The sequence below is a fragment of the Pygoscelis adeliae genome, unplaced genomic scaffold (assembly GCF_000699105.1).
Source record: "Pygoscelis adeliae isolate BGI_AS28 unplaced genomic scaffold, ASM69910v1 Scaffold170, whole genome shotgun sequence".
In the NCBI taxonomy this organism is placed as follows: domain Eukaryota; kingdom Metazoa; phylum Chordata; class Aves; order Sphenisciformes; family Spheniscidae; genus Pygoscelis; species Pygoscelis adeliae.
In genome coordinates this window covers 2,385,538-2,411,640 of record NW_008824002.1, presented here as the reverse complement: position 1 = coordinate 2,411,640, position 26,103 = coordinate 2,385,538, and the positions used below count along the sequence as shown (strand labels likewise).

At 37.5% G+C, this 26,103-nt stretch overlaps 1 protein-coding gene across 2 annotated transcripts; it reads left to right on the top strand.

Annotated features, from left to right (window-relative positions):
• The first annotated feature begins 411 nt into the window (after window positions 1-411).
• TMEM144 (transmembrane protein 144) lies at window positions 412-15,289 on the top strand. 2 transcript variants are annotated; one of them, XM_009325217.1, is made up of 12 exons: window positions 412-497; window positions 1,652-1,848; window positions 3,045-3,167; window positions 3,573-3,672; window positions 4,218-4,298; window positions 7,350-7,431; window positions 8,589-8,662; window positions 9,587-9,705; window positions 11,033-11,152; window positions 11,691-11,788; window positions 13,812-13,865; window positions 15,005-15,289. In XM_009325217.1, the coding sequence occupies exons 2-12, from the start codon at window positions 1,710-1,712 to the stop codon at window positions 15,086-15,088; spliced, it is 1,074 nt and encodes a 357-aa protein (XP_009323492.1). In that variant the 5' UTR covers window positions 412-497; window positions 1,652-1,709; the 3' UTR covers window positions 15,089-15,289. The 2 variants fall into 2 exon arrangements, with proteins under 2 accessions (XP_009323492.1, XP_009323499.1); XM_009325224.1 differs by lacking the exon at window positions 11,033-11,152 and having other exon boundaries at window positions 15,005-15,283.
• The last annotated feature ends 10,814 nt before the right edge of the window (window positions 15,290-26,103 follow it).

Sequence of the window (26,103 nt, the reverse complement as noted above, 5' to 3'; positions counted from 1 at the left end):
TGTAAGCCTATCTTAATGCAATCTTGTGGTGTCACAGTGTTTCTTAGCCTGTGAAGTCAGTCTCTGAAGAAATTCCAGCATTATTATTTGCACTGCTCAGTGTCTACAGGTCCCAGGTAAAACATACTTTATCAAAGAGTCTTAAATATGGTGAAAACTTCCTGGAGAATCTTATCCTCTAAGTAGGCAAGAAAGATGAAGTGTGAAGGAGGAAAAGATAATAAGATAAATGGAAATACCTGTGCTGTTGTACTTTCATGATGTGTCTTCTAAATGTCATCTGTGCTTTTCCTAAGTACTCAAGTTAAAAATATACTGACATCTTTCGAGGGGAAAAATTATAGAAACTAAATGGTTATATTAGTTGTGGAATTGAACTTTTCACCTGCTAATGCAAATAATTAATTTCAGCCAACACTGATGGCCCTGCTGAAGCTCTAGATAAAAGCACAACCTCAGCAGATGCAGTTCTCGGTGTCCTAAGGACTCCAGAGAAGGTAAAATAAGATGAAAGAATGTACAGCAGCTCAGCTCTTCCTTTTGTGTGGAGGGTGTAGTCACAAGCACCCCTTACAAGACTTGGCAAAATTTCCACCACCCTATTTCAGCTTTTTTCCTCCGGGCAGTAGCTAGTCTACCTACACTGGGGAATGTCAAACTGCATTAGGATGTCATTTGATTCGGTATAAATAGCGTTACTTCGACAACAGGATTACATGCGTATTTCTATAAATATGCCTCTTTATACTTTCAGCATATTAAGTATCCTGTTGCCATTTGAAGTTAAATTTCCAAACACTTTTCTTATATGTAGTCTTTTAAGTGTGGTGTTAAGATTATGTATGCAAAGATCATGTTATTACAGTTGTCCTTAGAGCCATGTTTTCTGTCAAAGTCATATTCCATAACAAAAGCATATATGTGGTACTTCTGTTGGGTGTAACCTCAAGATTAATCTCCCACTAAAAAAAAAAAAGGGATGTATTATGGGATTAAAAAAATCTTTCTTCTTATAGTTATGTGGGATGAATAAAGAAACTTTAGAGGCAGCTTCTCCCTTTGTTCCCCGTGGAAAAAAATGAGCCTTTATTCGGGTTTTGTATCAGCTAGAGCAATCCCTGTGGTTTCCTTATGACCCTATATTGATCCCACTCTGGCATCTATAGAATCTCTGTGCCTGTTCCTGACTTCTAGGCAGTGGGGCTGCAAATTGCTATAGCTTCTTCTGCCAATTAAGATTTTGTCTAACCCCTGCTTTTTTACTACACACCAGTGTGACCCCACTTTGGCTACTGGAATAAGGAATATTCTGATAGAGCATCTCCCTAAAGCATCAGGACTTCCCACAGGCCTCACAGATTCAAGTCATCATAACCTTTGAGTGCATATCTACATTCACGCTGTTGTATGTTTGCAGACACGCTTTTCTGTGAAGCTGATTATGAAACACAATAGTGATTTTTTTGTGCATCTGTTCTTAAGTTACTTCATTCACGTTTTATGGCAGCTTTTCATGGGATTCTACAGTATACTTTGCAGTTCTTTCCAGCTTTTGAGAGATTGATAAGTAGGGTCCTTTAAGTTTCAGATTTCTGAACTAGGTTGGTGTTATTCAATATTCCACATGTTTAATTCCACACTCTCATTTCAGAATCTGTCAGGACCCACAGCAATACAACTCCACAAAAAGAGGCACCTTCAGAACAAAGATGAACATCGGGAAAGCTTACAGTACCTTTAACATCAGCAATGGAACAGATCTAGCTGTTGGCTTTACCTCTTCCACAGTAGCTGTCCTTCTATTTGGGACAAACTTTGTGCCTGTTAAGAAATTTGATACTGGTGATGGTAAACTTACTTATATTCTTTTGTTGGTTTTGGTATTTTTGCTAATAGGAATAATATTTTACCAGCAAATATGGGAGTTTCTATAGCTGGAGTTATAAATATCATCACAGCCTTAATCCATAGAGCATGTTTTAATTTTCTTTGCTATTGTTAGGGTATAAAGCAATAATGTATTGGTCCACAAAGTGGCAAATCTTTAGAAGAGCCTTTTTATGTGTTGTTGTGCACTTTAACAGTGATGATGTGCATTTCATGAGCGTTTCGCAATAGAAAGTGAAATGTCCTTTCTTCTACCCTTGTGGGGATTCTCAAATACATACAGTGTTATTTATACTGTAAAAGTTGTTGGACTTTGGAGTGTTGCCTTTCAGTTGTGGACCTAACATAAAAACAATCACAAATTGAAATTTTAATACTTTCATCTGGTGACTCGGTAAGAAGAAACAATCGCTTCTATTTCCTACTTGGAATTTTATTACTTTACTGTACTAGGTTCATGTTGTATTTGCACGTTTATATGAAGCATAGTCAATTATCAGATCACTAGATGAATAAATCTGCCATTATGTTACTGCAATAATAATATCTGCATTACAGGCTGAATATAACCTCTCTCTCTTCTTTGTGCCAAATATGGCCCTAACAAGGCAAGGCTAGACTTTAAAGCAAAAGTCTTAGCTCAGCTGGCATAAAGTTAACTGGTCTGCCTAGCTGACCCTTAGAGAATCTACAAAGGTGGAAGAGATCTCTCCAAAGTTTTTATCATCCTCAATGTCCTGGATTAGTGGAAAAACCTGAGCCCTGATCTTTGAAGTAGTTTTGTCCTGTGCAGTCATCTATGTTAGCTGCTACTAGGGTGATGGGAGAAGTTTGCAGTAACTGAATATCCTCTTTGTCAGAAGCCTGTCAAAATTTTCATGTGTTTGAGAATCAGGGCTTTGTACACTTCGTCCAGCAAAGTGTCTTTTGCAGCTGTGTATAAAGAATGCATGGTAAGGAAAAGGTTGACAGAATTATAACACCTCACCCTAAAATACATCTTTTGAATATATTGTAACATAACCCTGAAATTCACAAAGGAGGTGGCCACCTTTCAATTCTTTCTGTACTACTTTATCTAAAACATAGTATGTTAAGACATTCACACATGCAATATTCTACAAGTTCTCTACTGTGTGCATTTGGTTTTTCCATAGGCATGTTCTTCCAGTGGATTCTCTGTGCCTCCATATGGATAGTTTCTTTGGTGGTCAATTTAATCCAGAATTGCCCCCGGTTTTGGCCTCTGGCTATGGTTGGGGGTTTCGTGTGGGCTACAGGTAAGGATAAAGAGATTCTATTTCTTGAAACACAGAGTAATCCTCACTCTTCATAAAAAAAAAAAACCAGTGACAAAAACTTTTCCATGTATAAGGTAGTAGTTAATTGGTAATTATTTGGCTTTTTAAAGTCTCGATATTAATGGAGCTGTACCCTTATAGCAAATATTGTTTTATTATGTTTATTTTATAAGCAGCAAATTCACACCAAAAATAACTTTAAAAATGGTATTGAGGAAAAGTCTGTGTTCAATGTATGTATTTTTAAAAAACACTAATTCCTACCACCTTGTAGTTGCCTAAATTTTTCTGCCTTCTGAACAGTCACAGAATCTAAAACAAAAATATACGAGATCGCAGTCTAATTTTTAACTGATTTTAATTTTGTTTTTTTTTGTATTTCAGGCAATGTTACAGTTGTCCCTATTGTTAAAACTGTTGGCTTAGCTCTTGGTCTTTTGATATGGGCTTCTTTTAATTTGCTGACAGGTTGGGCAAGTTCAAGGTGGGTATGTTTAAGTCTTAAGTCATACATAATTAATTTTGCCAATTCTTCATTAATAACTGCAATGACAACACGATCACCAATAAAGAGGATTTATCATATATGTAAGATCTTTTTCCCTCTCAGTGGAAAGTACTCAGGTTAATTATTTTATCTTTTCATGTTTCCTCTATCTCAATAGGAAGAAGAATGCCCAGTGATGTTCATTAACATAATTGAGTGAATAAATAATGTATCTGTTAATGTAAAACTAGTACACTGTTTGTATTTTTTCTTCTACAATGTGGGCTGATAAAATAATTTAAATTAACTTCAATTTTTAAATACCCAGATTAAAAAAAAATCAATATAAATTAAATTAGTTTAAAGATTATTTTTGTAAAGTAGACGTAGCTTTTTGCAAGCCAACTGAAGCACCGATCCAATATTGCAAATATAAACTTAAGAAGAATTATTTACATGAGTAAAGATTTCCAAGGCTGGGTTATAATTTAACTATTTGTATGCAGCCAGTGCAACTAAGTGAAACTGGTTAAATATTCCAGGTTTGGTTGGTTTGGAATTGACCCAGAAGAGGTATCAAGACCAATCTTAAATTATATTGGAGCTGGACTTTCACTATTAAGGTAAAAATTTATTCTTATAATAAACTTCTATAATGTGAAATATATATTAATAACCACAGGAACAATTAAATAGAAGGCAAATGTATTGAAGTATTTCTTGCAACTTGATTTACTGCAGAATTCATGAGCTATCCATACCTAGCTGGTCAGTGTTGTATTTCAGAATAGAAACATACCTGATATCCAGTACGGTGGTGAAATCGTTATTCATAAACACAGAAATGTATTTTTATGCTGGTAGGCATGTTCAAGGCAAAGCAATGATACACACTGATTGTCTTCCTAGCTAGGTTATTCAAATGGTTCACTTTCCCCAAATCTTGTGAGAGGAAAAACTGACTAGAAGAATCTTGGTGAGAAAACCTCTGTGAGATTTCCGATCTGACTTCACTCAGTCAGGGGTACAAATCCTTCCTCTTAACTGTAGAATACATTCTACGTAGGACCATAGGACCCCTTCCCAGATCCTTTGGGGCCCATGAAAAGCCAGAGGCTTTGCGTTATCTCTTGTCCTTAATAGAATCATAGAATAGTTTGGGTTGGAAGGGACCTCTAAAGGTCATCTAGTCCAACCCCCCTGCCGTGGGCAGGGACATCTTCAACTAGATCAGATTGCTCAGAGCCCCGTCCAACCTGACCTGGAATGTTTCCAGGGATGGGGCATCTACAACCTTTCTGGGCAACCTGTGCCAGTGTTTCACCACCCTCAGCGTAAAAAATTTCTTCCTTATATCTAGTCTACACTCCTTTAGTTTAAAGCCATTCCCCCTTGTCCTGTCGCAACAGGCCCTGCTAAAAAGTTTGCCCCCATCTTTTTTCATAAGCCCCCTTTAAGTACTGATAGGCTGCAATAAGGTCTCCCCGAAGCCTTCTCTTCTCCAGGCTGAACAACCCCAGCTCGCTCAGTCTTTCTTCATAGGAGAGGTGTTCCATCCCCCTGGTCATTTTCGTGGCCCTCTTCTGGACCTGTGTCTGTCTTATGCTGAGGGCTCCAGAGCTGGACGCAGTACTGCAGGTGGGGTCTCACCAGAGCAGAGTAGAGGGGCAGAATCACCTCCCTCGACCTGCTGGCCACGCTTCTTTTGATGCAGCCCAGGATACAGTTGGCCTTCTGGGCTGTGAGCGCACATTGCTGGCTCATGTCCAGCTTTTCATCCACCAGTACCCCCAAGTCCTTCTCGGCAGGGCTGCTCTCAATCCCTTCATCCCCCAGCCTGTATTGATACCAGGGTAATAGCTCCCTGTCTTGTAACTCTTAAGCCACGCTTACAACAATTCCCAAACAGTGGCTTACTTTGGGATCTTCAGAAGGACTTCTGCTCTTATTTTTTGCTTATTATTTGTATGAGTGCACATTTTGGTCCAAACACAGAGGAAAGAGGGTCTTTGCTATGTAGCAGTGTTCTTGCTTTCCAACTGGGTGGCCAGGAAGGTCTTTCTAGGAACATAACAGTGGCCCTAAATCCCAGGGGCAGTAGGTTTGCCGTAAGTGTGCTAAACAGCAGATGTACATAATGCTTTTAAGAAAGAAGGGTGTTAAGAACGTGGAGATGATGAAGCCATTCTTGATTGCTAGGAGAGAGCTGCTGTCTTAGATTAATGAATTTTGCTTCCAGTCTTCCTCTTTCCTAAGATTCTGCAGCTTTTTGCCCATTGCTGTTACATGTAGCGCATGATTTTGCGAGGTACTCACAAAATAGTAACAGTACTGCTATTCCTGCCTGATGAATTCATTCAGCTCACCATCTGCTTCCTGCCTGTTTCTGAGATATCATGGAGAAGTGATCAACAGGGAAAAAGATCCTGACCAAACATGTTTTTCTGGCAAACTTCACAAAGCCTGTGTATGTTGCTCTACAGAGCTCAGAAGCATGTATTTCATTTTAGCCTCTTGTGTGGAACCTGTGCATGTTTGCCTAGTCCCTCTGGAGGAAGCTGACATCCTTTTATATCCATTGTTATTCCTTCAGCAGATGGATCACTCTTCAAACGGAGACATTCTGTTTACAGCTATAAGAATAAATTCCTAAATCATTAAAATGTCTTGCATAAAAATAAAAAACAGATCCTGCCAGTTCTGATTACACATATTTACCTGATTTACTGGAACTGGGGGTACAAGTAGTAATGTTACCCTTTCTTCTTCATTTTATTCACTTAGTGTGCTGGAGCATCACTGAGCAATACCCCTTCTCCTTCCACATACGCTTGAGGCCCTGTAGGACCAGTATTCCCTCACTCGCATATAAAGTCATAGAATCACAGAATTGTTTAGGTTGGAAAAGACCTTTAAGTTCATCAAGTCCAACCGTTAACCTAGCACTGCCAAGTCCACCACTACACCATTTCCCTAAGCACCACATCTACACGTCTTTTAAATACCTCCAGGGATGGTGACTCAACCACTTCCCTGGGCAGCCTGTTCCAATGCTTGACAACCCTTTCAGTGAAGAAATTTTTCCTCACGTCCAATCTAAACCTCCCCTGGCGCAACTTGAGGCCATTTCCTCTCGTCCTATCACTTGTTACTTGGGAGAAGAGACTGACACCCACCTCACTACAACCTCCTGTCAGGTAGTTGTAGAGAGCCATAAGGTCTCCCCTCAGCCTCCTATGATAGAAGACTAAAACCTAACATTTTTCCTTGGGTACAGAGCCAATTCTGTGCAGGTTTAAGTTGTTCCATACAGAATTTTCATGCAGATGTTCCATTGTATGTGTGGTTTAGTACGAAAGGGTACTGTTAACTAAAGCAACTGTTGTTAGCATGTGGTTGTAACTACACACTGTAAAAAGGAGACATTTCAATCCCATTACATGGAAGAGAGATCTATAAAGTGATAGAAAGACTAATTTATTTACTTACTTTCACTTAAGTTGTTTGTTAACACTGTTAAAAGCAATTGTATTTTTAAAATATATTGAAGCGACTCTAAGGCAATAATGAAAATAAAGTAGTATGCCTCCAAATATAACTTTTGTATCTGGACAGTAAATGTTTTGTCCTTATGAGCTGACGTGGTATTTATTGGTGTATTTTTCTCTTCTGAGTGCCGTCATATTTCTTTTTATAAAAACTGAAGTCCAGAGTTCTTCAGCTTCATTAGAAAGTACGCCTTTACTGAGAGAAAGTGTAAGTATTCTACAGTTGTTATTTTACAGCAGTGAAAGTACTTATCCATTTAAAAACAAAAAAATTGCTTAATGTTAACCAGATTTGCTAGGATTTGTGGTAGACTACATAAAGCTACATAAATATGCATTGATTGTATTTAATTTGTGGATCTTGTATATCCAGTTGAATGTGAGCAACAGAAAACGTTTTCCCAAGTGTTCTTTCTCTATTGTGAGTTTTAAATGGCTTAGAAGTCCTTTTTCATTATGACAGAGGTTATATAAAAGACAGAGTGTATAACTTCCCTATCTGAAAATAGGAAGCAATTTTAATTAAAACTTAACTGTAAAACTAGGAGGGTGCTTAGATGAAAGGCAACAGGGTGTGTTACTCTTATCCACCAGATTTTTGCCACATTACAGAGCCAGAAGACTGTCAAGAGTTGCTGGTTCTCAGCATCAGCTGTGGCACAGGCTGGAAGCCAAGGAGGGGTGCCAGATTGGCTGTTGCTCCTTCGGGAGCCCTAAGTATGCAACAAGAGCTGGAGAACAGTAGGCTCCTACTACCATTGTACCTTACTCTTGTAGGTCAGTGATGCATCAAAACTCAGTTGCTACCTGAACAGAGAGCCCCTCAGAGTTTTCTAGCTGTGCTCAATGCTCAGCAGAGGTCCCAGTTTACCAGAGCAAATCACAGAAGACAATCTGGTTGCAGGATTAGAATAAAGGGATGTTGCAATTTCTTTATGCTGCAGACAAGAGTGTTAATTTCCCTGTTTGCAAATAGTCCTAATATTCTGATAGTAACACCAGGGCTGTCGACAGAAAGCAAAAACACATCATAAATAAAATCTATAGATTAAATCATTCATCAAATTTAAAGAAGGACGAGTTTTGAAAGTCAGATCTACCTGCGTGCAGATTTAAAAAAAAAATGCTAGTGAGTGCTCTATTATGTAGTAAACCCGAAATCCATATCCAAACTCATACTTGCAAACTTTGAGGTAGGTAGATCCAATTATTATTTTGTTATTTCTTCAGAGTATTTCTGTAAATTCCTATTGTTTTTCCTTCCATTTTAATTTTATTTTCTTAGATCAAAACTGTTCTGTTTAATACAATGTTTGAGATTTAAAAAAAAAAAAACCCTGAGTGAAAACTTTTGGTTTTTTGCAGTCTATTAATGTTTCTGAAGATACCTCTGATGACTCATGGGTGAACAGACTCTCTCCAGCAAAAAAAAGACTCATGTAAGTTATGAACAGTTCTTTCACTGCTGCAGACCAAATAGTCAGACAAAGTAGTTGAACACAGAGGAAGAGCAGAATTTGTGTCCTGTGGTTTTCCTAGCACAGTCATGTACTAACAGTTTTTAAAGTACTAGTCTAGTGTGCATATCTATATATGAATAGCTGCTCAATTTATTAGATTTTTTTCCTTTGCACTATTGAGTGTGCTTTACCTTATCGAGTAAGTATTAGTTACTAGTACAAAAGAACAACATTTGCAAAGTAAATAGCAATAGCAACTAAGTAATTACAGAGCTGTGTTTTATCACCTGGTTGATTAGCACTCCAGCATAGAGGGAGCCTATGCTAATAACATGCTTCCAGGTGTGGTTTCCGAGTGAATACATCTGGAGAAGGCATGGCAGTATGGTAAGGAGACAGCAGAAGTGCTCCAAGGTGGAAGCAAGTAGCTAGCAAGGGGCCAGTGTGGGGAGTGGAGACAGTGAAGAACACAACGATGTAGAGGCAGAGAAGGGGACCATGGAGGCAATGAACCTGGGAATAGTTATAAAGAATATATAGACTGCAACAGTGAAGCTGACGGTGGGAGCATTTGAACTATATTTTTGTTCGTTTTCTGCTAGCTCTGCATTTAGGAAATCCTAGTTAGTTGATTTCTCTTGTCATTAATTTAGGCTGCAGACTCTTTGGGCAGGAATTGTCTGTGTTACTTGGCCACAAAGTATAGGAAAACTAAGTTACTACGTTGAACCATTTCTACCCTAGAAAATAAAAATGTGCTAAAATGTATTATTTTTATAGTGTTGCTAGCAATCTTCATATGATACACAGTCTTTAACTGCAATACTGGACTTGTCTTAAGTGTATTGTCTACTTCCCCAATTAACGCAAGGCTATTTTCTCTGATTTTTGCTCTTTTTAAAGAGGATGTAGCCTGGCTGTAGTAGCTGGAATACTCTACGGTTCCAGTTTTGTACCAGTACTTTACATCAAGGACCATGGAAGAAGAAATGAAACTATATACACAGGAGCAAGTCAATTTGGTAAAGGCTAATAGGTCACTTCTACTTTATTTCATCAGTATATGGTGGTCCCCTGCTTTCGTAAAGGCACAGAGTGAAATTCTTGATATGCCTGGAAATATACCACGGCAACTTACCAGTTCTGCACTATGTTATATGTTGTCGTAATCACAGTACTAGTACTCCCTTTTTCCCAGAGGTGAATTACACTGTCAAAAGAACAGTGAGAAACAGCCCGGAGGATACCATACTTAACTCATAGTGTTTAGTGCCTTCCGAAACATAGCTAGCGTTCTCAAAATACAAAGCTCATATGCCTGGAACATGAGGTAAACAAGGGCACAAGCTGTACCAATTGCCTAATTAGTACATCAATAAAGGAAGAGGAGAAGCTTGTCATAATTGATGAGCAGAAGAGATACATAACAACGTAAGTAATTAAAACCTGTAGGTTTTGAAATGGAAACCTTTTAACATAAGCCTAATTGCAAGTTTCAAACAACATTTCCCCAGAAACATTTTCCTTAAGATTTATTGTATAGTCTACCAGGTAATACCAGCAGCAGCTCAAGAGCAACATATTGCTGAAACCGCATAATGTTGTCATTAAGAAATTGCTATGTCACATACGATTTCTCTTGAATAATGCAATTTATATATTCCCCAGCTAGACAAAACAGAGTTATCATTACTGTAGCTGCCTTTCCTGTTGAGGATTTACAACTCCAAGGAGATAGAGATCACCTTGCTACATGCTTCTGCTTCACCATATTGGAAATATTCTCTTTAGCACATACCAAGTCCATAAAGGATTTATTATTGTTAGTGATCATAGTGGTCAAAATTGTGATACGTTTTTCAAGATAAAAAACAGGACAAAACTGTGCCATGTTTAGGTTACACAGTACATGCAGTTGTCTTGCCCTTAAACGTACAGAAAAGGAACAAGGCTATATCCAGGAATACAAATGTAGATGGTCAGGAGAGGATGTAACTATGTAAAATCCCCACCTCAGTTTTGTGGCCTCATCTGAGGATTTTCTTTAGTTTTTAATAAATAAAATGTTTGACTAATAGAGTTCCAAAAAGAACAACTCACAAAAATGCATAAAAGCTTGTGATAAATCCTGGGGTCAATGCAGCAGTTAATTCATGTTTAATATATGTGTGATTAACTAAATCCATCCACAGTCAGACTGGCAGCTGTATTAGTCACAATCACAATTGAATTTGAGTTGTTAGCGGTAGCACCTTATGCGGTTTTGTCTATGACTATCGGTGAAATAAATTTAGTTAAAATTAATAGCTGATGTTTTAAATTAATATAATTTTGTAATTTCTCTTTCAGATTTAGATTATGTTTTTGCACACTTCAGTGGAATATTTCTTACAAGTACTGTCTACTTTTTGATCTATTGTGTAGTCAGGAAAAATAAACCTAGTGTTTATCCCCAAGCCATATTGCCAGGTATGACTGTTTTTTAAATTAGCAATTAATTTCAATTACTACTTCTGACCATTTTGCAGTGATTATTTCAAGCTATGTGTTGGAATTGTAGTTCACCTTTCAAGTCTCCTCATCTGACTTTTTGTCTCTTTTGAAAGATCGCTCCTATTAGGTTAATTAATTACCGTTAAGAAACAATGATAAATTTTTTTCTAACCTGAAATTAGAACAAAATGATATCGCATACGGTGAATTTTCAAAAACTGACTCTGCGAGAGTAGAGAGCACATTGCCCATAAAATTGTGAACTTTAATTAATTAATTAAAGTTTGCCCAGAAAATTGTGAACTTTAATTAATTTGCTTGCTCCGGCTTCAGTTGGAGTAGCTGATTTTGTCCTTTGAGCTTTGGTTTAGATTATCAAAGCCAGCTTGTTAAAGTAGTTAACATACTAAAATACATACATACAGTTTCTGTATTATGCTATGAATGTAAATGTTCCACAAATTGCTGTCTATACCTTGCTGTGCATGTTTTTGTTTGGGATTTATTTTTCTAGGGTTTGTGTCTGGTGTGCTTTGGGCAATAGCCAATTGCTGCTGGTTCATAGCCAATCACTATCTCAGTGCTGTGGTCAGCTTTCCAATAATTACTGCAGTAAGTATATAAAAAACAAAATCTGTGACTAGAATTAGAAGTGAAGTGTTCTCCCCCCACCCCCCATTTGTGGAATTAAGTTGAAATTATGACGTCTAGAGCGTTTTAGTCAAGAGTATACATTGCCTCTTCTTCTGCTTGTTTGTGCTAGCCTTTGGTTTTTTAGGAACATACATGACTGTGACAAGCACCATCTTGGTGAATGCCAAGTATAAAAAACAGAGGAATTGAAAACATGAGTCTTTAGGTTATGTAAAATCCAAAGCTCTGTAACCAGAACTATATCAATATTAAATAGTAAACTGAAGTGATTAAAAGAAGAAACGTTTTATACTTTCATCCCAGCAAGTACATTTTGTTCTGGATGTTTTCATTTGCGATTTTTATCCTCTTGCAGTCGTTTTGCTTAGTTAAGTCAGGTATTTTTTCTTTTTACAGTTCTTGAACATGCAGAACAGATTATGTATTGCTGAAAATAATGTTCTTATGCCAATGAGGGAAAAATAGGTTGGCCCGTTTTGTCTGTGTTATTCCTATTTATGATACTGTACCTTTAAAGCACTGTTAATTTCCAGAAGCTGCATAAATTCCATCACTAGGTAAAAATAAACTTTGCCTTTACTTTCTTGCCAATCTACTAGATGGTGCTGCAAAGGTGGATAACTTCTGGCAAATGGGAGTTCATAAATACCAAAAACAAAGTTTTGCTGAACAGCTGTATTTTGGAAGCAATCTAATGAAAGAACATTAATATGGATTAAGCTTTGCCTCAAGATGCAGTAAATCAGAATAAACTCTGCAGTATGCAGTGGAAAAAAAAGTCTTGGGATCATTCTAATTAGAAATTGAAGGATTAATGGAAAGCAGCTTCAGTAACTCAGTTATCAGTATGCCTAGAGGGCAAGGATATAAAATGACGACATGAAAAATTTAAGGACAGCACTGATGAGAAACTGCCTATCTGGACCACAGGTTCGCAACTGCTGCTTTCCTTCATCCTAGAGAGAATTTCAGACAGCTATTCATCACATCCCTTTAACAATTTGTTTCATTTTTAAAATGCATTCCTCTCGCAACGTACGTTATCTAGAAAGTGAAGTAACGCCTTAGCTATTATTCAAATAATAGTTGGCAATTTCACTAGGAAACAACACCCACAAATACATTCAGCATGAGACACTGTTTCCTGCTGGCCTAAATGTGTGTCCTATCAGCGGTACTGAAGATGAAGAGAGGAAGATCACTGTCCAAACATCTGTCAAGTGTTTCTGAGAGCAGCTCTAATGGGAAGCATTAACAGAGCCAGTTTTCGCTTCATATTCAGATAATATTTTCTCATCAGTCATGAAAATTCAGATCATTGCTCCCACAGGGGAAAAACTATATTACCAGGAGTGCCTGGAAATTATTATTGTGTATCACTGTTTGCTGTTAGCTAGGAAATCTGTACGACAACATCACAGATAATCAGTAGTTTTCCTGACTTATCTATCTGGCTGGCTTTGCTTTGTCCAGATGCCTGCTATACAGGAAATTCATTACGTTCCTGTCTCTTGATATCATACTGAGTGATAAAATCAAACTTTGTCCAACTAGTTAGTCATGCTAATGAAGGAAATGTTGGGAATATCCATGGTAGCTGCCAATAAACCTGAATAGTCCTCTGAAATGTGGTAACATTGTGGACTGTAGTTTGGACTAAAGTGAGGCCTATTGTTTGGAGCCTACTAAAAGAACTTATAACAGCCAGTGCAGACTCCACAGTTTAATTTAGAAATAAATTGTGCCTTCTCTGAAAAAAATAGTCTCTTGCCTCTTTAGCCCTTCTTGAAGATTTTATTGTGTCTTACTTCGTAAAGATTTCAGTGATGTTTATGCTTTTGCCATAAGTGCTGTTAATTATACGGAATGGAAAGGCCTAAATCTGTTATCCAGACAAAATTCAACCACCCTGAGAACAATAATGAGAAGGCGGCACATTTTAGTGAAATGCTGTAATGTACAAATGAATCTTATTCTTTAGGGTCCTGGCCTTGTTGCTGCAATGTGGGGAGTCCTTGTATTTAAAGAAATCAAGGTAATTTTATTAGATCTCTTACCTAGTGTCTCTCGCTTGTCTCTAGCTCTAGGAACAGCATGACTTCATATACAGCTGTATTCTTAGACTTCTCCTCCTTACAAGTATTGCATTATGAAGCTGAAAGTCATGTCATGCAATACTAAGTTTTCCAAGAAAGATGAAGAACTGTGAACAATTTTTACAGGAATGAAGATTTGAATTCCATAACTGTGTGAGCAGCAGTGGGAGTAAATGAAGACTATAGCAGGGCCAGGAGGCAGGATGCCAAGCACAGCCTGAAAATAGTCTTTATTTGAGCCAGTTCGTTCACTGGGGGCAGGGGAATTAGCAGTTGTCCTAATAATCACATAGATAAGTACATTAGACTTTTAGGGTCAGATTCACCAAAGGACCAAAAAATGAGACGGAGGTTAGTTGGCCTTGCTAGTTACAGTATAATGTAGGGATTGCTAAACTGATATGGCAGTGATTGCCTAGAACTGGCTAATTTACCCTACTGGATATTAACATATATGGCAGAAATTATTTTTCTAGTGGAATTTGAAGCACTGAAGACTAGCAGTGTAATCCTCAGGTTCCCTTAGCTAATCTGCCCAGGATCCATAGGTACCTAATTTGCCATTAGAGATCATCTTTCCCAATATTTTTGGTGACTGTGTAAAATGTGTTAGGCATCCTTGGATCAGAAACTAGAAGTTCTCTCTCTCTCCCACTGCAGATTAACGTTGTAGCACACTAGAAGACCATCGTGTTCATTATCCAAATCCTTGTGACTCACCAATCTTTCATCCTTTTCATACATTTTAGAATAGTCTCTGCATAAGTGCTTACTGCTTAAAAATAATCTGAAAATAGACAAAGGCCCTTAAAAGTACGTTTAGAAATTGCTGAATTAATTCTGTGAATATTTTACTAAGTGTATGGCATCATGGATTACTTGTATTAAACTGCTTTGAACAACAAATATGTTACAAACATTATATGAAATAAAATGGTATAAAATTTACCATTTCATGTAATGGACTCATAATTTTGTCATAAAACAAAACCCTAGTTTTTTACTTTACTTTTTTTTTTTTGTGAAGTGGTACCTATTAACATGATATGTTTCTTTTTCTCTCTCTTTCGCTATCCAGGGACTGAAAAACTACGTGTTACTCTCAGTAGCGTTTTGCATCGTTTTGGCTGGATCACTCTCCACAGCTTTTTCTAAAGTTTGAAAGGATCTTCTGGACCAGTAGATGGTGCTACTGTTTAATATCATCAGAAAGACAATATTGGTATATTGCAATACATAATAATTTTCAAAATGTATGTCCAACATTTACCCTAACTTGCTTCAGGGAAGTGAAAAAGAAAACCTTTGCTAAATGTTCCCATTTGACATGAAAGAAAATCTGGAAGTGTTTGTTTCTGCATTTCTTGGAGTGTAAGAATATCAAAGGATTTTATTAAATAAAGCTAAATTATTTTATAGTTACTAATTTTTTTTTTTTTCTGGTTTGGGTACTAAACTTCATGTCATCATACATTGCAATTCACTGTTGTGATGGTGGATAAATGGATTTTAATTCTTAGTCTGTAATACTGTATGTATTTGCAAGCTGATTTGTTTTATTATAACATTCTGTCTTACTGACTTGAATGTAAAATATGTCTTGGAATATTCTTTATGGAACTGATACATATGAAGATGTGAAGCATTTTTTTATTTAGAAGCATTATTCTTTAAAGTCATCAGTTCATGTAAAAACTTTTATCTTCTAATCACTTCAGAATTTTGAAGGAAATACAGGGGGAAAAAAAAAGTGCTGTAAAATAAATTACTTGTGTTTGCTGCTAAACTGTTTGTTTAGGTGCAAGAACATTATGTAGAAATCATGACCAGGATACGAATAGTTGGGGAAGTTTGGTTTTTTAAATTCAGTCGTGTGGAACTTTGCAAGTAAGCATTACATTTCTGTAACTTGCAATATGAGCTAAGTATGTGGTTCAAAGTTCGTTTCCGAATAACTTTGGGCATTTTCTGAATACTTACTTTTCTGTGTAGCATGTTCAAATCTTTAAAATTATGTATGGCAATATTTATTACATTGAAGCATCACGCTAAAACTACCCAATCATTATTCTACCCAAACCAAGGTCATCTATATGTAAATCACTTCTTACAGTTATTGTCTAACTTATTTCTTTTAAAAAAAAAAAAAAATTAGGTTTCACAACATTTTTAGGCAAACTAACCAGCTTCTACCTACCTGTCCTGCTGGAAAGTCTTAATATACAAAGGAAATCCCCTATGAGGACTGTTATGTCCACTGTTCCATGACCACCACTAACGTGGAGAACTGTTTATTTTCTTACTTATGGCAGCTAACATTTATATGTGCAAAGCATGTTGTCTGAACCTCCCCTTACTCTTTTCTTCAGTGTATTAGGCAACCCCAGCTCCTGCAGTCTTCCCTTGTTTGTAATGTGCTCATCATTTTTTCTCGTTCTTTCCTGAACTCTCACTAAGTGGACTAGATCTGTCTAGAAAAACTAGACGTGGCAGTCAGACTACGGTCTTACAAAAACCAAGAGCAGCAGTAGGATTTTTTTTTTTTTCATCCAATTTGCAAGCTCTGTTTGCGGTTACACATCACAGTATGACACTTTTTGCCATCACAGCTTGATATTGTTAACATCTTCAGATTGCAATCATAATTTCTCTTTTTTCCCTTCCATGCTGCTTTGTCTACTATTTATCAGATTTGATCTTAGAACTGTTACTTAGCCCGCTTTTTCCCTGTCCCGTATTGTTTATTCCTACCCAAGTGTCAGAACTTGGTGTCTAACAGGTTTTTTCCCCCTTAAGGCGTTTCTCTAATTTTGCTCTGTACATTAACCCTGTCCTCCAACAAGTTGGCAGCATTTTCCAGCCAGATGTCCTCTGCAAATTTAATAAATGTGCTCTCTAATTATTGTAAATAATTTCTGAAAATGCTGTATGATACTGGCCTTTCCTTACTTCTTGGAATCTAATACAATACTTCTTTTCACTCTGACAGGGAACAATTGATTACTCTCTTGAGCACAATTTCCCTCTGTCTTATGGTGGTTTTATTTAGACTGCATTCTCCCAGCTTTTATGTAACATCTGATACAGTTGTTCAAGTCAAGATACATGATGTGTACCACCCTAATACCTGATCTTGGAAAGAAAACAGGTCAGTTTTCTTTCTAATATCCAGGTCAGGCACAATTTCTTCTTGACAGATCCTTGACTGTTACTTACCTAGCTATTATTCTATTGACTCAGACAAGGAAGACTAATTTGTTCACACGTTTTTGAAATAACTTGAATTAAATTGGACGTTTATAATTTCCCTGGATCTGTTTCCCTTCTTCTTGAAGATCACAAGAACTTCTATATTCCTGGAATATACCCCATGCCAGAAAATTGCCGATAAACAAAGCATTGGCAAAACCAAAATATGGTGTTCTCAGGCTCCTCTACTTCACAGGTATGCTTTAATATGTCAGTTCTTTCCCAGTCAGTATTAGTTCTTATTCCCATGTCAGTGTTCACAGTTGTGTTAACACTGACTGTAATCTGTTTAAGTAAGACTGAAGGAACGAGGGCGCTCTGCGCTTCAGTTTGTAACATAATTGCTGAATAGTGGCAGATTATTTCTTATTTCCGCACAGTTACTGACAAAAATACTAGGCTTGTAACTCACTATTTTGCTAAAATAATTACAATGCAATCCAATATTTATAAAGATAGTGTGATTACAGCACCAGTCCACTTTGATGTACCAATGCAATTGCTCAGGAATGACCATCAATTTAGTTTACTACTACCTGTAGGTCACCTTCCACATTTGGTTAAAGTCTGCAAGTACAGTCTACACTATTCAATGAGGTATTGAGGTACACTCTTCACTAGTTTATGTTAAGTGAATTGCTAATGCCGCAGTCTGGAAAAATGGTCGGAAAATGTTCAACCAGAACTCTCAGGGAGGAGAACCGTGTCTGCGTGGGCTTAGACAGTGAACTAGCCTGTTCGCACTACTGCTTCCAGGGTAGAACTAGCTTTTAAGGAGCGTGTAAGACCCGTATTGCACAACAGGTCTCTCAGGCCCCAGAGACCCCTAGAGCACCTTCAAGGGAGAACATCTCAAAAGAGATGGAAGAATGCATGGCATGACTAAAAACTGAGCTAAGCATCAGAAAATCAAAGACCCTTCTTTAGCACAGCAAAGCTCTGGGAAAAAAGGAAACGGGAGCAGATGAAGCTGTGCGAAGATGTTACAAGGTATCGCAGAGCAGAAACAGAGTATGGTGTTTCTTAGTTGTCTTCTACAGCTGGGCAAGCCAGGGTACTCACTGAAGAGTCAGTGCAGAGGGGCTGTCATGCAATTGCTGGTGGGCCTGCACGAACTCTGCTTGGTAATCTGCATCCCCAGCTGTGCGAGGAATGAACAAAAAGGATTGCTCAAGCCGAATTACTGTGGGACCTAGTTTATCCCTAACCTTGGCCACCTGTTTCCTACCCTACACTACAGTGAAGTGCCATAGGCCTTGTGTACTACTGGAGTACCCTGAAGTCCTGGGTTTTTTGGTGCTGTGAGTATCCTGAGTGAATGCGTCTCGGGTTTTTCAGATTTTTAGCCTGTAACTTTTAGTGACAGGACAAGCTGACTACTAGTGCTGTAGTGAAAATGTTATGGCAGGTTAGCAAGTAGTAGAAAAATTTGTCCTGGTAGTGCCTGGTTTTACCTGCCTCAGTTCAGATGCTGTTTTGCTCGCTGTGTTTGTTATTTGTTGTCATTTAAGATAAATCTGAAAATGGACAATGAGACTGAAACTGCTACATCCATCCCTTATTAAAGGACTGGCTCTGTCTCATGCTGGTTATGCAAAAAAATGAAGCTGGCTTATACCTTGGCAGTTGAGATGCCTTTAGGTTTTAGGTTTAAACAGTTACCATATGCTTCGGTTTGCTTTAACTGAAGAATCTTTTCTAATGTTATCTTAAGTTTCTACTCTCTCTCTTGAGGGATGCTCTTAAGTTAATGTCTGGTATGGCCCCAGCATCCACCCACTGGATATGATTACAGGGAACAGCGGAATCTTCCAGGGCAGGAGCACCTTTACATTTCCTGGTTTCTGTACAAGGTCATTGGCTTTCTGAAACACCAAAAAGTGATCTCCTGACCGTAGCAATTGCCATGTAAATGTATGTAGTTTAATGCAGTTCTCCAGTCTATATTGTAAAGCTATCAGATGTGCAAACTTAATTGCTGACTGCTAGGGCATTAATTAAAATTCTTGTTTGTGAAGGCTCAAGTATGACCTTTATTAAATGCTTTCTTAGCAGCTATTCTATTGGATTTATTTTGCCAACAGCAAAAAAAAAAAAACCCACCTCTTGCAGCTCTTCTCTGTGAAAAATCCCTTGTGGTAATTCATCAGGATTTATGGTTTAAATATGTGTTTATTCCAAAATATTTTCTTATGATGTCCACTTGGAATATGTTGGATAAATATTCCACTCATTTCTGAGATTTTCTTGTTCTTGAAGTTTCAAGCTTAAAGTAACACTGGTACTTCTTTCATGTTAAAATGCTGGATTAACAGATATCTGTTTATAGAGCTGTTTATACAAAATAGTCTGGCAGCAACTGAGTTTAATAAGAGAAAATTCTACAGCTAATATAAATTATCACAGCTCTGTTTACATCAGCATGTTTTTACATCAGTGTAAGAACCGACCCAGATTTTTTTTTTTTTTTTTTTTGGGGGGGGGTGCAATTTTTTTTGTATAAATAACTGAAGGCAAAAACAAAGTAGGGCCAAGGTGGAAGAATCACATTTCTTGGAGAAAACTATACTTTCCAATATTTGTTTGTGCCTGTTTAATAACTTCTGAGAATATATTTGAGCTTGCTTTCAGAATTTTTCTCTGCTAATACTTAGAAGCAAACTAGACTTTAAAATACAGGTAGACTGGGAGTTTCCAAATAAGATTTTTGTGTGGTGTTGGGAACTAGGGAACTCAGTGTTGCCTTTTTTAGATTTCCCTTACCTGATTATTCCTTTCCCTATGTTTATTATCAATTAATTTTCTGAGACTTACTGCCCTTCTTCCAGACTTTTATTCCTTCACATTCCTAATAAAAATGATTGTTATCTGAAAAAATAATTTAAATACATTAATTCCTATGTCTTCAAATATGAACAGTGAAAACTGGAACTTTTTAATCCCTATATACATTTTTATATTTTATCTATACCATAATTTTCTTTTTCAACCAATATTCAAGGTTGATTAAATGCTAGTTCAATAGTCTGACCTGATCCTTGAGCTTTCTTGCATCTGGAGTGGAAATAAAATGACAGCCAAGATGATGCATGCCAGCAATTAGTGGTTTTGTGTTTTGTTTTTTTTTTTAATTTTGACCTCGCTTTCAAATAGAAGACGGGAGTTTAATGCTGTATTCCACAATTACTGAATGACTGATGGATTCCGCTTTCTTTTAGCCATGTATAATGCTGACAGATAGTGACTATGGAGCGTTGTATTTTAGCTGATACAGCTGAAGTGATGGTTCTTACATGTTTCACGCTTATCACAAAACATTTTTTTTAAATCTAAAATATATTTTCTCTTTAAAGTAAACACTGAACAGTTCTTGTGCCTCTTATTGCACCAAAGGGCCTGTTTGACCTGAGAGAGGAAACAAGACTCAAAGGAAACGGGTCCTGCATTAGTCCTGCTAGTATCAGTGATTCAGGCAGTCTGACATCACCGTGTGTTTTCAGACTGTGTAAGGAACTCCTCATGACCTTAGGTTTGGTATTTATATAGGAACCAATACGCTAGTAATGAAATAACTAATGTATCTCTATGTGTCATTTATTTCCCATGTCCTAGCATTTTTCATGCTGTTGATCTTCTAAAAACATTTCCTGTAGAACTGGGAGACAAACCACACTGTTCCCAGGGCCAAAGCAGGGAAGGGGTGGGGAGGGAGAGGGTCTTCACCTCACTAGTTAATGAAATGGGAGAACTGGTGGCAGTAATGTTTCTGTGCCCTTGGTTTGCTGCAGTGAGGGAAATAACTGTGTCCCAATACTCTGAGCTACTCTCACTGTGCCCACAGGTAAGCCTCAAAGGACATTGTTTACTGTTACTGTTCATGGACCAGAGAAAAAATTATAGCCTCTAACTGATGACTAATTTTTCATTTTTATTGTTTATGGATGGGGGCTGGGGAGAGGAGCATTTGTTCGGGAGTGGCAGAATGATAGCTGCTCCCCACCTGTATTTACACATCTGAGCTCTGATCCTAGCTGAGGAAGGGCCCCAGGAATGCAAAGTTCACAGGTTCTTCAGAGATCCAGCTTAGGAGAAGGGCTGATCTAACTGGATAGTAATATTTCACATCAAGCGATGCCTTGACTCTGCAGTTCGTTTTCCAATTGATTTTGTGTGCAATTGAAAGGTTGGAACTTGTTGTATAAAACCATATCATGGCTTGTGTTCCTTGAAGCATACTGTGCTCATCGAGTGCAAAGGAAATAGTTTAGACTGTTGGCTTGTTGTGAGTCCTCCAGATGTACTTGCAGGGAGCATGCATAACCTCATCTTCAACTTCTGCTTCAGATGTTTCTGTCTAGCATTTTTAAGTGAACTAGTTGAAATTTAGTTCATAAATCCACATAAAAGCTACTGTTTCTAGCTAACTAAAGCTGAATATGATTAAAAAATGTGTTCATTTGAATATTTCTAGAGGTTGGCAGCATTTCATAATATGTGATGTTTGTAATATGAACAAGATATTTTTAAAAAATAAATTAAGCACTTGCAACTTGTGACTCTAGCAACATACATTGTATTTTCTTGGCTTTCGAGAGGCTAGTCACCACAAAACTTTCTTCTTGCACTCTTCTAACTTTGCAGACATTGTAGTAAAATGATTGCCTTTTTTTCTTCTCCACTGATTATACTTATTATAGTTTAGTGCCTGACATATTCTTTTTCTTAACTTAGTGAGCAGCAATCCATTCAACGAAGCAATAGTGAATTTCACAAAAAGGAGGATAAGCTGAACTATGTACAATGCATGTACAATCTTATGGTTTTGGTGATATCAAGCCATGCTATTCTTCAGCAGATCATACATTTTGTTTTAAATTACTTTTATTTGGTAATTGCCAATCTTGCCAAATCCCCTGCACCTCCTTTGTTTAAGGGAAATAGTGGTTCCATCAGGACAGACTGATCCAATTAATAGACTTCTGCCATTGAATCAGGATTTCACTCGTGTTTCTCATTATGTGGGTCATGCCAATTTAAGATGCTGCCACTACCTGACTGTTTGCTACTAACAGACACCTCACAGCAAAACCAGTGGATAGGATTGTGAGGGTTTTTGTGTACTTACAGGCAAAAAATCAGCTACATTAACTTGCTTTGCTGTGACAGGGTCACCTGAGGAAATTGTGGGAACGGTGAACAGCAGCTCGCCTAGCTGAGAAGAGTATGCCCTTGCTACTTTTTATCTCATTGTTGTGACAGAACTGCTGTTTCCTAAAACTTTTTTCTTTTTGTTTTCTTTTGGTGAGAAGATTTAGCCTTAATTTTTACCTGAAGATAAATGCTTTGCAAATATCTGTAAACTTACTATGCCCTGCTAGGCTTGCAAATTTATTTGCTGCTTGTCCTATTTAGCATAATTTCCTTGCCTTTATAGATAGCATCTTGAGTTTACTAGAAATTCAAAATCTTGGCTGCTGTAAATAGTTTTGCATATGATTTGCTCTTTATCGCCTATGCCTTAGACATTGCATATTAAATATTGTCTGCTGTTCGTGATTAGGGCTGTTTAAGGATGTGATGTGTAAAGTTTAGTGGTCCCTTTCAGTTTTAAGTCTTCATAAAATGTCAGTGTGATAACTGCAGCTGAAAACACAAGAAAATATCTGTTCGCTGGGCCATCATGAAATATACCCTGACCAGGATTTGGAGACCTCTTACATTTCTTTTGTGAGGGAGAACTAAAACAGCATGGTTGGACTCCAGCAAATGGATTTCTGTGTAGCTAGAATGCATAAAGAGCTGCTACACCATGAAATCGCTTCTGAAAATTTAGAAGAAAGCACTTCAGCACAACTATTGCCCTCTGTCTTACATAAATTCGCTATGTCTTTGTATCTGTTGCTAGAAGCATTAGCTTTTAGATTAATGACAGCTTGCTGATGGAAAATTATTCAGAATATCAAATTTTAGGGCTGCCATCAAAGCATTGCAAAGAATGTCACAGATCCCAGTGACAGAGTTGTGTGTATCTGCAAAATACAGTGACCCTAAAGGTGTAAATATCAATATGCGTGTGTATAGACATATAGGGATACACTCTAAATTAGATGCTTATAATTAAGAAAGATCTGAGAATTGTTGCAACTCTGAAAATGTCAACTCAGTGATTAGCAGCAGTTGAAAAAATGCTAGCGCGTTAGAAATTATTAAACAGTAAATGGAGAAATATCACTATGCCAGTGTACAGCTTCTGCTCACTGATCTCCAAAATACATGTATAATGGATATTTTGAAGTCATAAAGAAACAACGTAATCTTCCCTTGTGCAGAATAATTCCTTATTTAAGTAGAACAGGAGTCCTCAGCCTGAATTATAGAATCAAAATGTGAAAATAACGTGCCAATACATTAATTAATAATATGAAGCACATGAATAAGGAATGATTAGTCACTATGGGTTGTAATGCAAGAACAATTGAACACATAACAAGATTATTAGAGATGAATAAGACAGAGGCTCTTCTAACAGGTGTGTATAATTCATACACCGTGCCTATTAAAAGTTACGCTGTTTGTTTACGTTGCATCTGCTGTGGCTTCTGTCCTGCTTCTTACTGCACAGCAAAGAAATTTCTCCACAGAATCCACATGTGATATCTTAGTACAGGTGGGGAGCAGTTTTGATTAGGGGCAATTGCTTTTTTTTCTGCAACTTCTTTCCAAGTTTGTGACCATGTTTTGTGTTAACTTGTGATGGCAAACACAAGTAAGAGTATAAGTCGAAAGAGAAAACTGAAGGCGATAAACCAGAAAACATTATAAAAGTGACGATTGAGAAAAAGCAGAAGGAACAAGCTAGTAGAAGTAATATGATGAGAAATATAAGCAGAACATTTGTGTAGGACTTCCAGTAGAAGGACAATGAGCTTTTAATTAAGATGTGGGAGACAGGCAGGAATTCAGGCAGTAAGGATGACAGATCAAACCAAGAGGAAGGTGATCGTCTTTTCAGTGCACTTTAGTAATAAAATTAAAAAGCAATGAAGTTAGAATAACAGTTTCTGATTACCTGAGTTGAGGGGACTTCCAGCAAATCACTCTGAATCTGGCATATTGAACTGGTTAGACTTCTAATTTAGGGACTGTGTCATGCTTTAGCATGACTGGGCTCAGATAACAACTCAGAATCTGTCTCTTCTAGCCTCACACAGTGAAGTGCAGGATGCTGAAATAAGCAGAGTCTTTGTACGCTTCTGCTGTCTCAGAACGCTTTCAGTATTTCTCCCCAACCATTGTGGTATGCCACCAGCATAACTTATTTTCCTAGTTACTCAAGTAATAGTTCCATTATTCCTCCTTGTGTCTGTTCTCAAAAAACAGGTCTCGGCACAAATTTCCATTGTGCTTTAGAGACTTCATTTAGAAATCTGTAGGCACTAAGGCTGGCTAATAATGCTTGAACCTATTAGAGGAAGGACATAGCAGAAAAACAAAATAGTGTTTTAGTCCTCATGACTAATGGAATGACTATCAGAAGCAAATTTAATTTGTTTAGAAAAATGTTCTTTTATGCAACTGCAAATATTAATTCATAGTTTAGTAATATTTGTAGTTGCATAATGGAATTAAATGCTCTGTTTACTTTATGAGGAAAAGAATCTTTCCATTTAAGTACAGTTCTTAATAAATAGTATTGAACTGATCCATATATTATCAGTTTATTGATAAGGCAGTATCTCATGTAGCTCCCTTAACGTTACCAGAAAAAAAACAAACAGTTACAGGGGAGAAAATACTTCTACTGCTGGTGTTATGATCTAAACTGCTGCTTTTTTTAAAAGTAGAGAAGGCTGTGCATGAGGAATGTTAAAGAACCTGCCTTATCTTTTAATTCAGGCTCTACTACTTTTATTGCTGTTTGTCAGATTTTTAAATATGTAAGTCCAGGCCCATAGTCAGCTCCTGGAAACAGCAGGTATGTGCCTGTATACCATATCGATGCCAGTATGAAGGGATTATCTTGTTTTCCAGAGTCCTGTCTTCTGCTTTAAAATAAGGTTTAAAAGCACGTCCTTCAGCTGGAGAAGTTTCACAAGAGGAGTCCTGATCTGAATGCGCTGTGTGACAGGCACACCAGTGGATGAAATTGCAGGCTTCCGACGGTGTGCCCACAGAGACATTAATAAGGGAGGCTGAGATGTGGCAGTCTTGACAGGAGAGTGAGTCAGGTGGACAAAATGTATATGCCTAACCAGTTCCTGCATGGTGAACTGGAGTGTGGGAAGAGGAAAAGTAATGTCCTAAGAAAGGGCTTTGAGGATGCTCTTAAAGCAACTTGACTGACAAGAAGCAAGAGCTAGGTAATTTTAAATAGTAACAGTGTGCTTTGGTCAGGAAATGAAAAAATATTTCTCTTGGTAGCAGCGATGCTTTAAACTATTCAGTAGAATATTCTTATTCTGCCCACAGTGCTGTCTGTAAACCTGGGCAGGCGTAGGACAGAAGGGGTGGGTGATCTGCCTATTCCTGTAACTGTACCTTTATCCTCACTTCTGTACAAAGCACTGTTGTTGTAAAGAAAACCTGAACAACTCGTAGGATCACTCTGTTTCTGAGATGAATCTTAGACACCTTTTTTATCACATCGGTTTATTCTGACACCCGCTCCAGTACTTCCCTCTTAAATGTGGAGAGGGAAAGAATTAAAACTGATTACACGACATTATAACCATCATTGTTTTGCCCAACATACAGGAACCTGTAGAACTCAACGAGGAGGTTACTATGGTAGAAGTTGTCTCTTAAAAACAAACTTACAGTGTTTGTTAATCAGGCTGAAAGAGGAATAAAAGCTTCTGAGTGGTTTTGTATATATTTAATAACATATGCTTGTAGAACCATCTTAATGTTACCTCCATAGTCTTTATG

Excerpts from the sequence above, each read along its gene's own strand:
- TMEM144 (XM_009325217.1), top strand. The coding sequence starts at position 1,710 with ATGAACATCGGGAAAGCTTACAGTACCTTTAACATCAGCAATGGAACA. Across the intron at positions 3,168-3,572 it reads GGGTTTCGTGTGGGCTACAG|GCAATGTTACAGTTGTCCCT; the intron begins GTAAGGATAAAG and ends TTTGTATTTCAG. Across the intron at positions 3,673-4,217 it reads ACAGGTTGGGCAAGTTCAAG|GTTTGGTTGGTTTGGAATTG; the intron begins GTGGGTATGTTT and ends TAAATATTCCAG.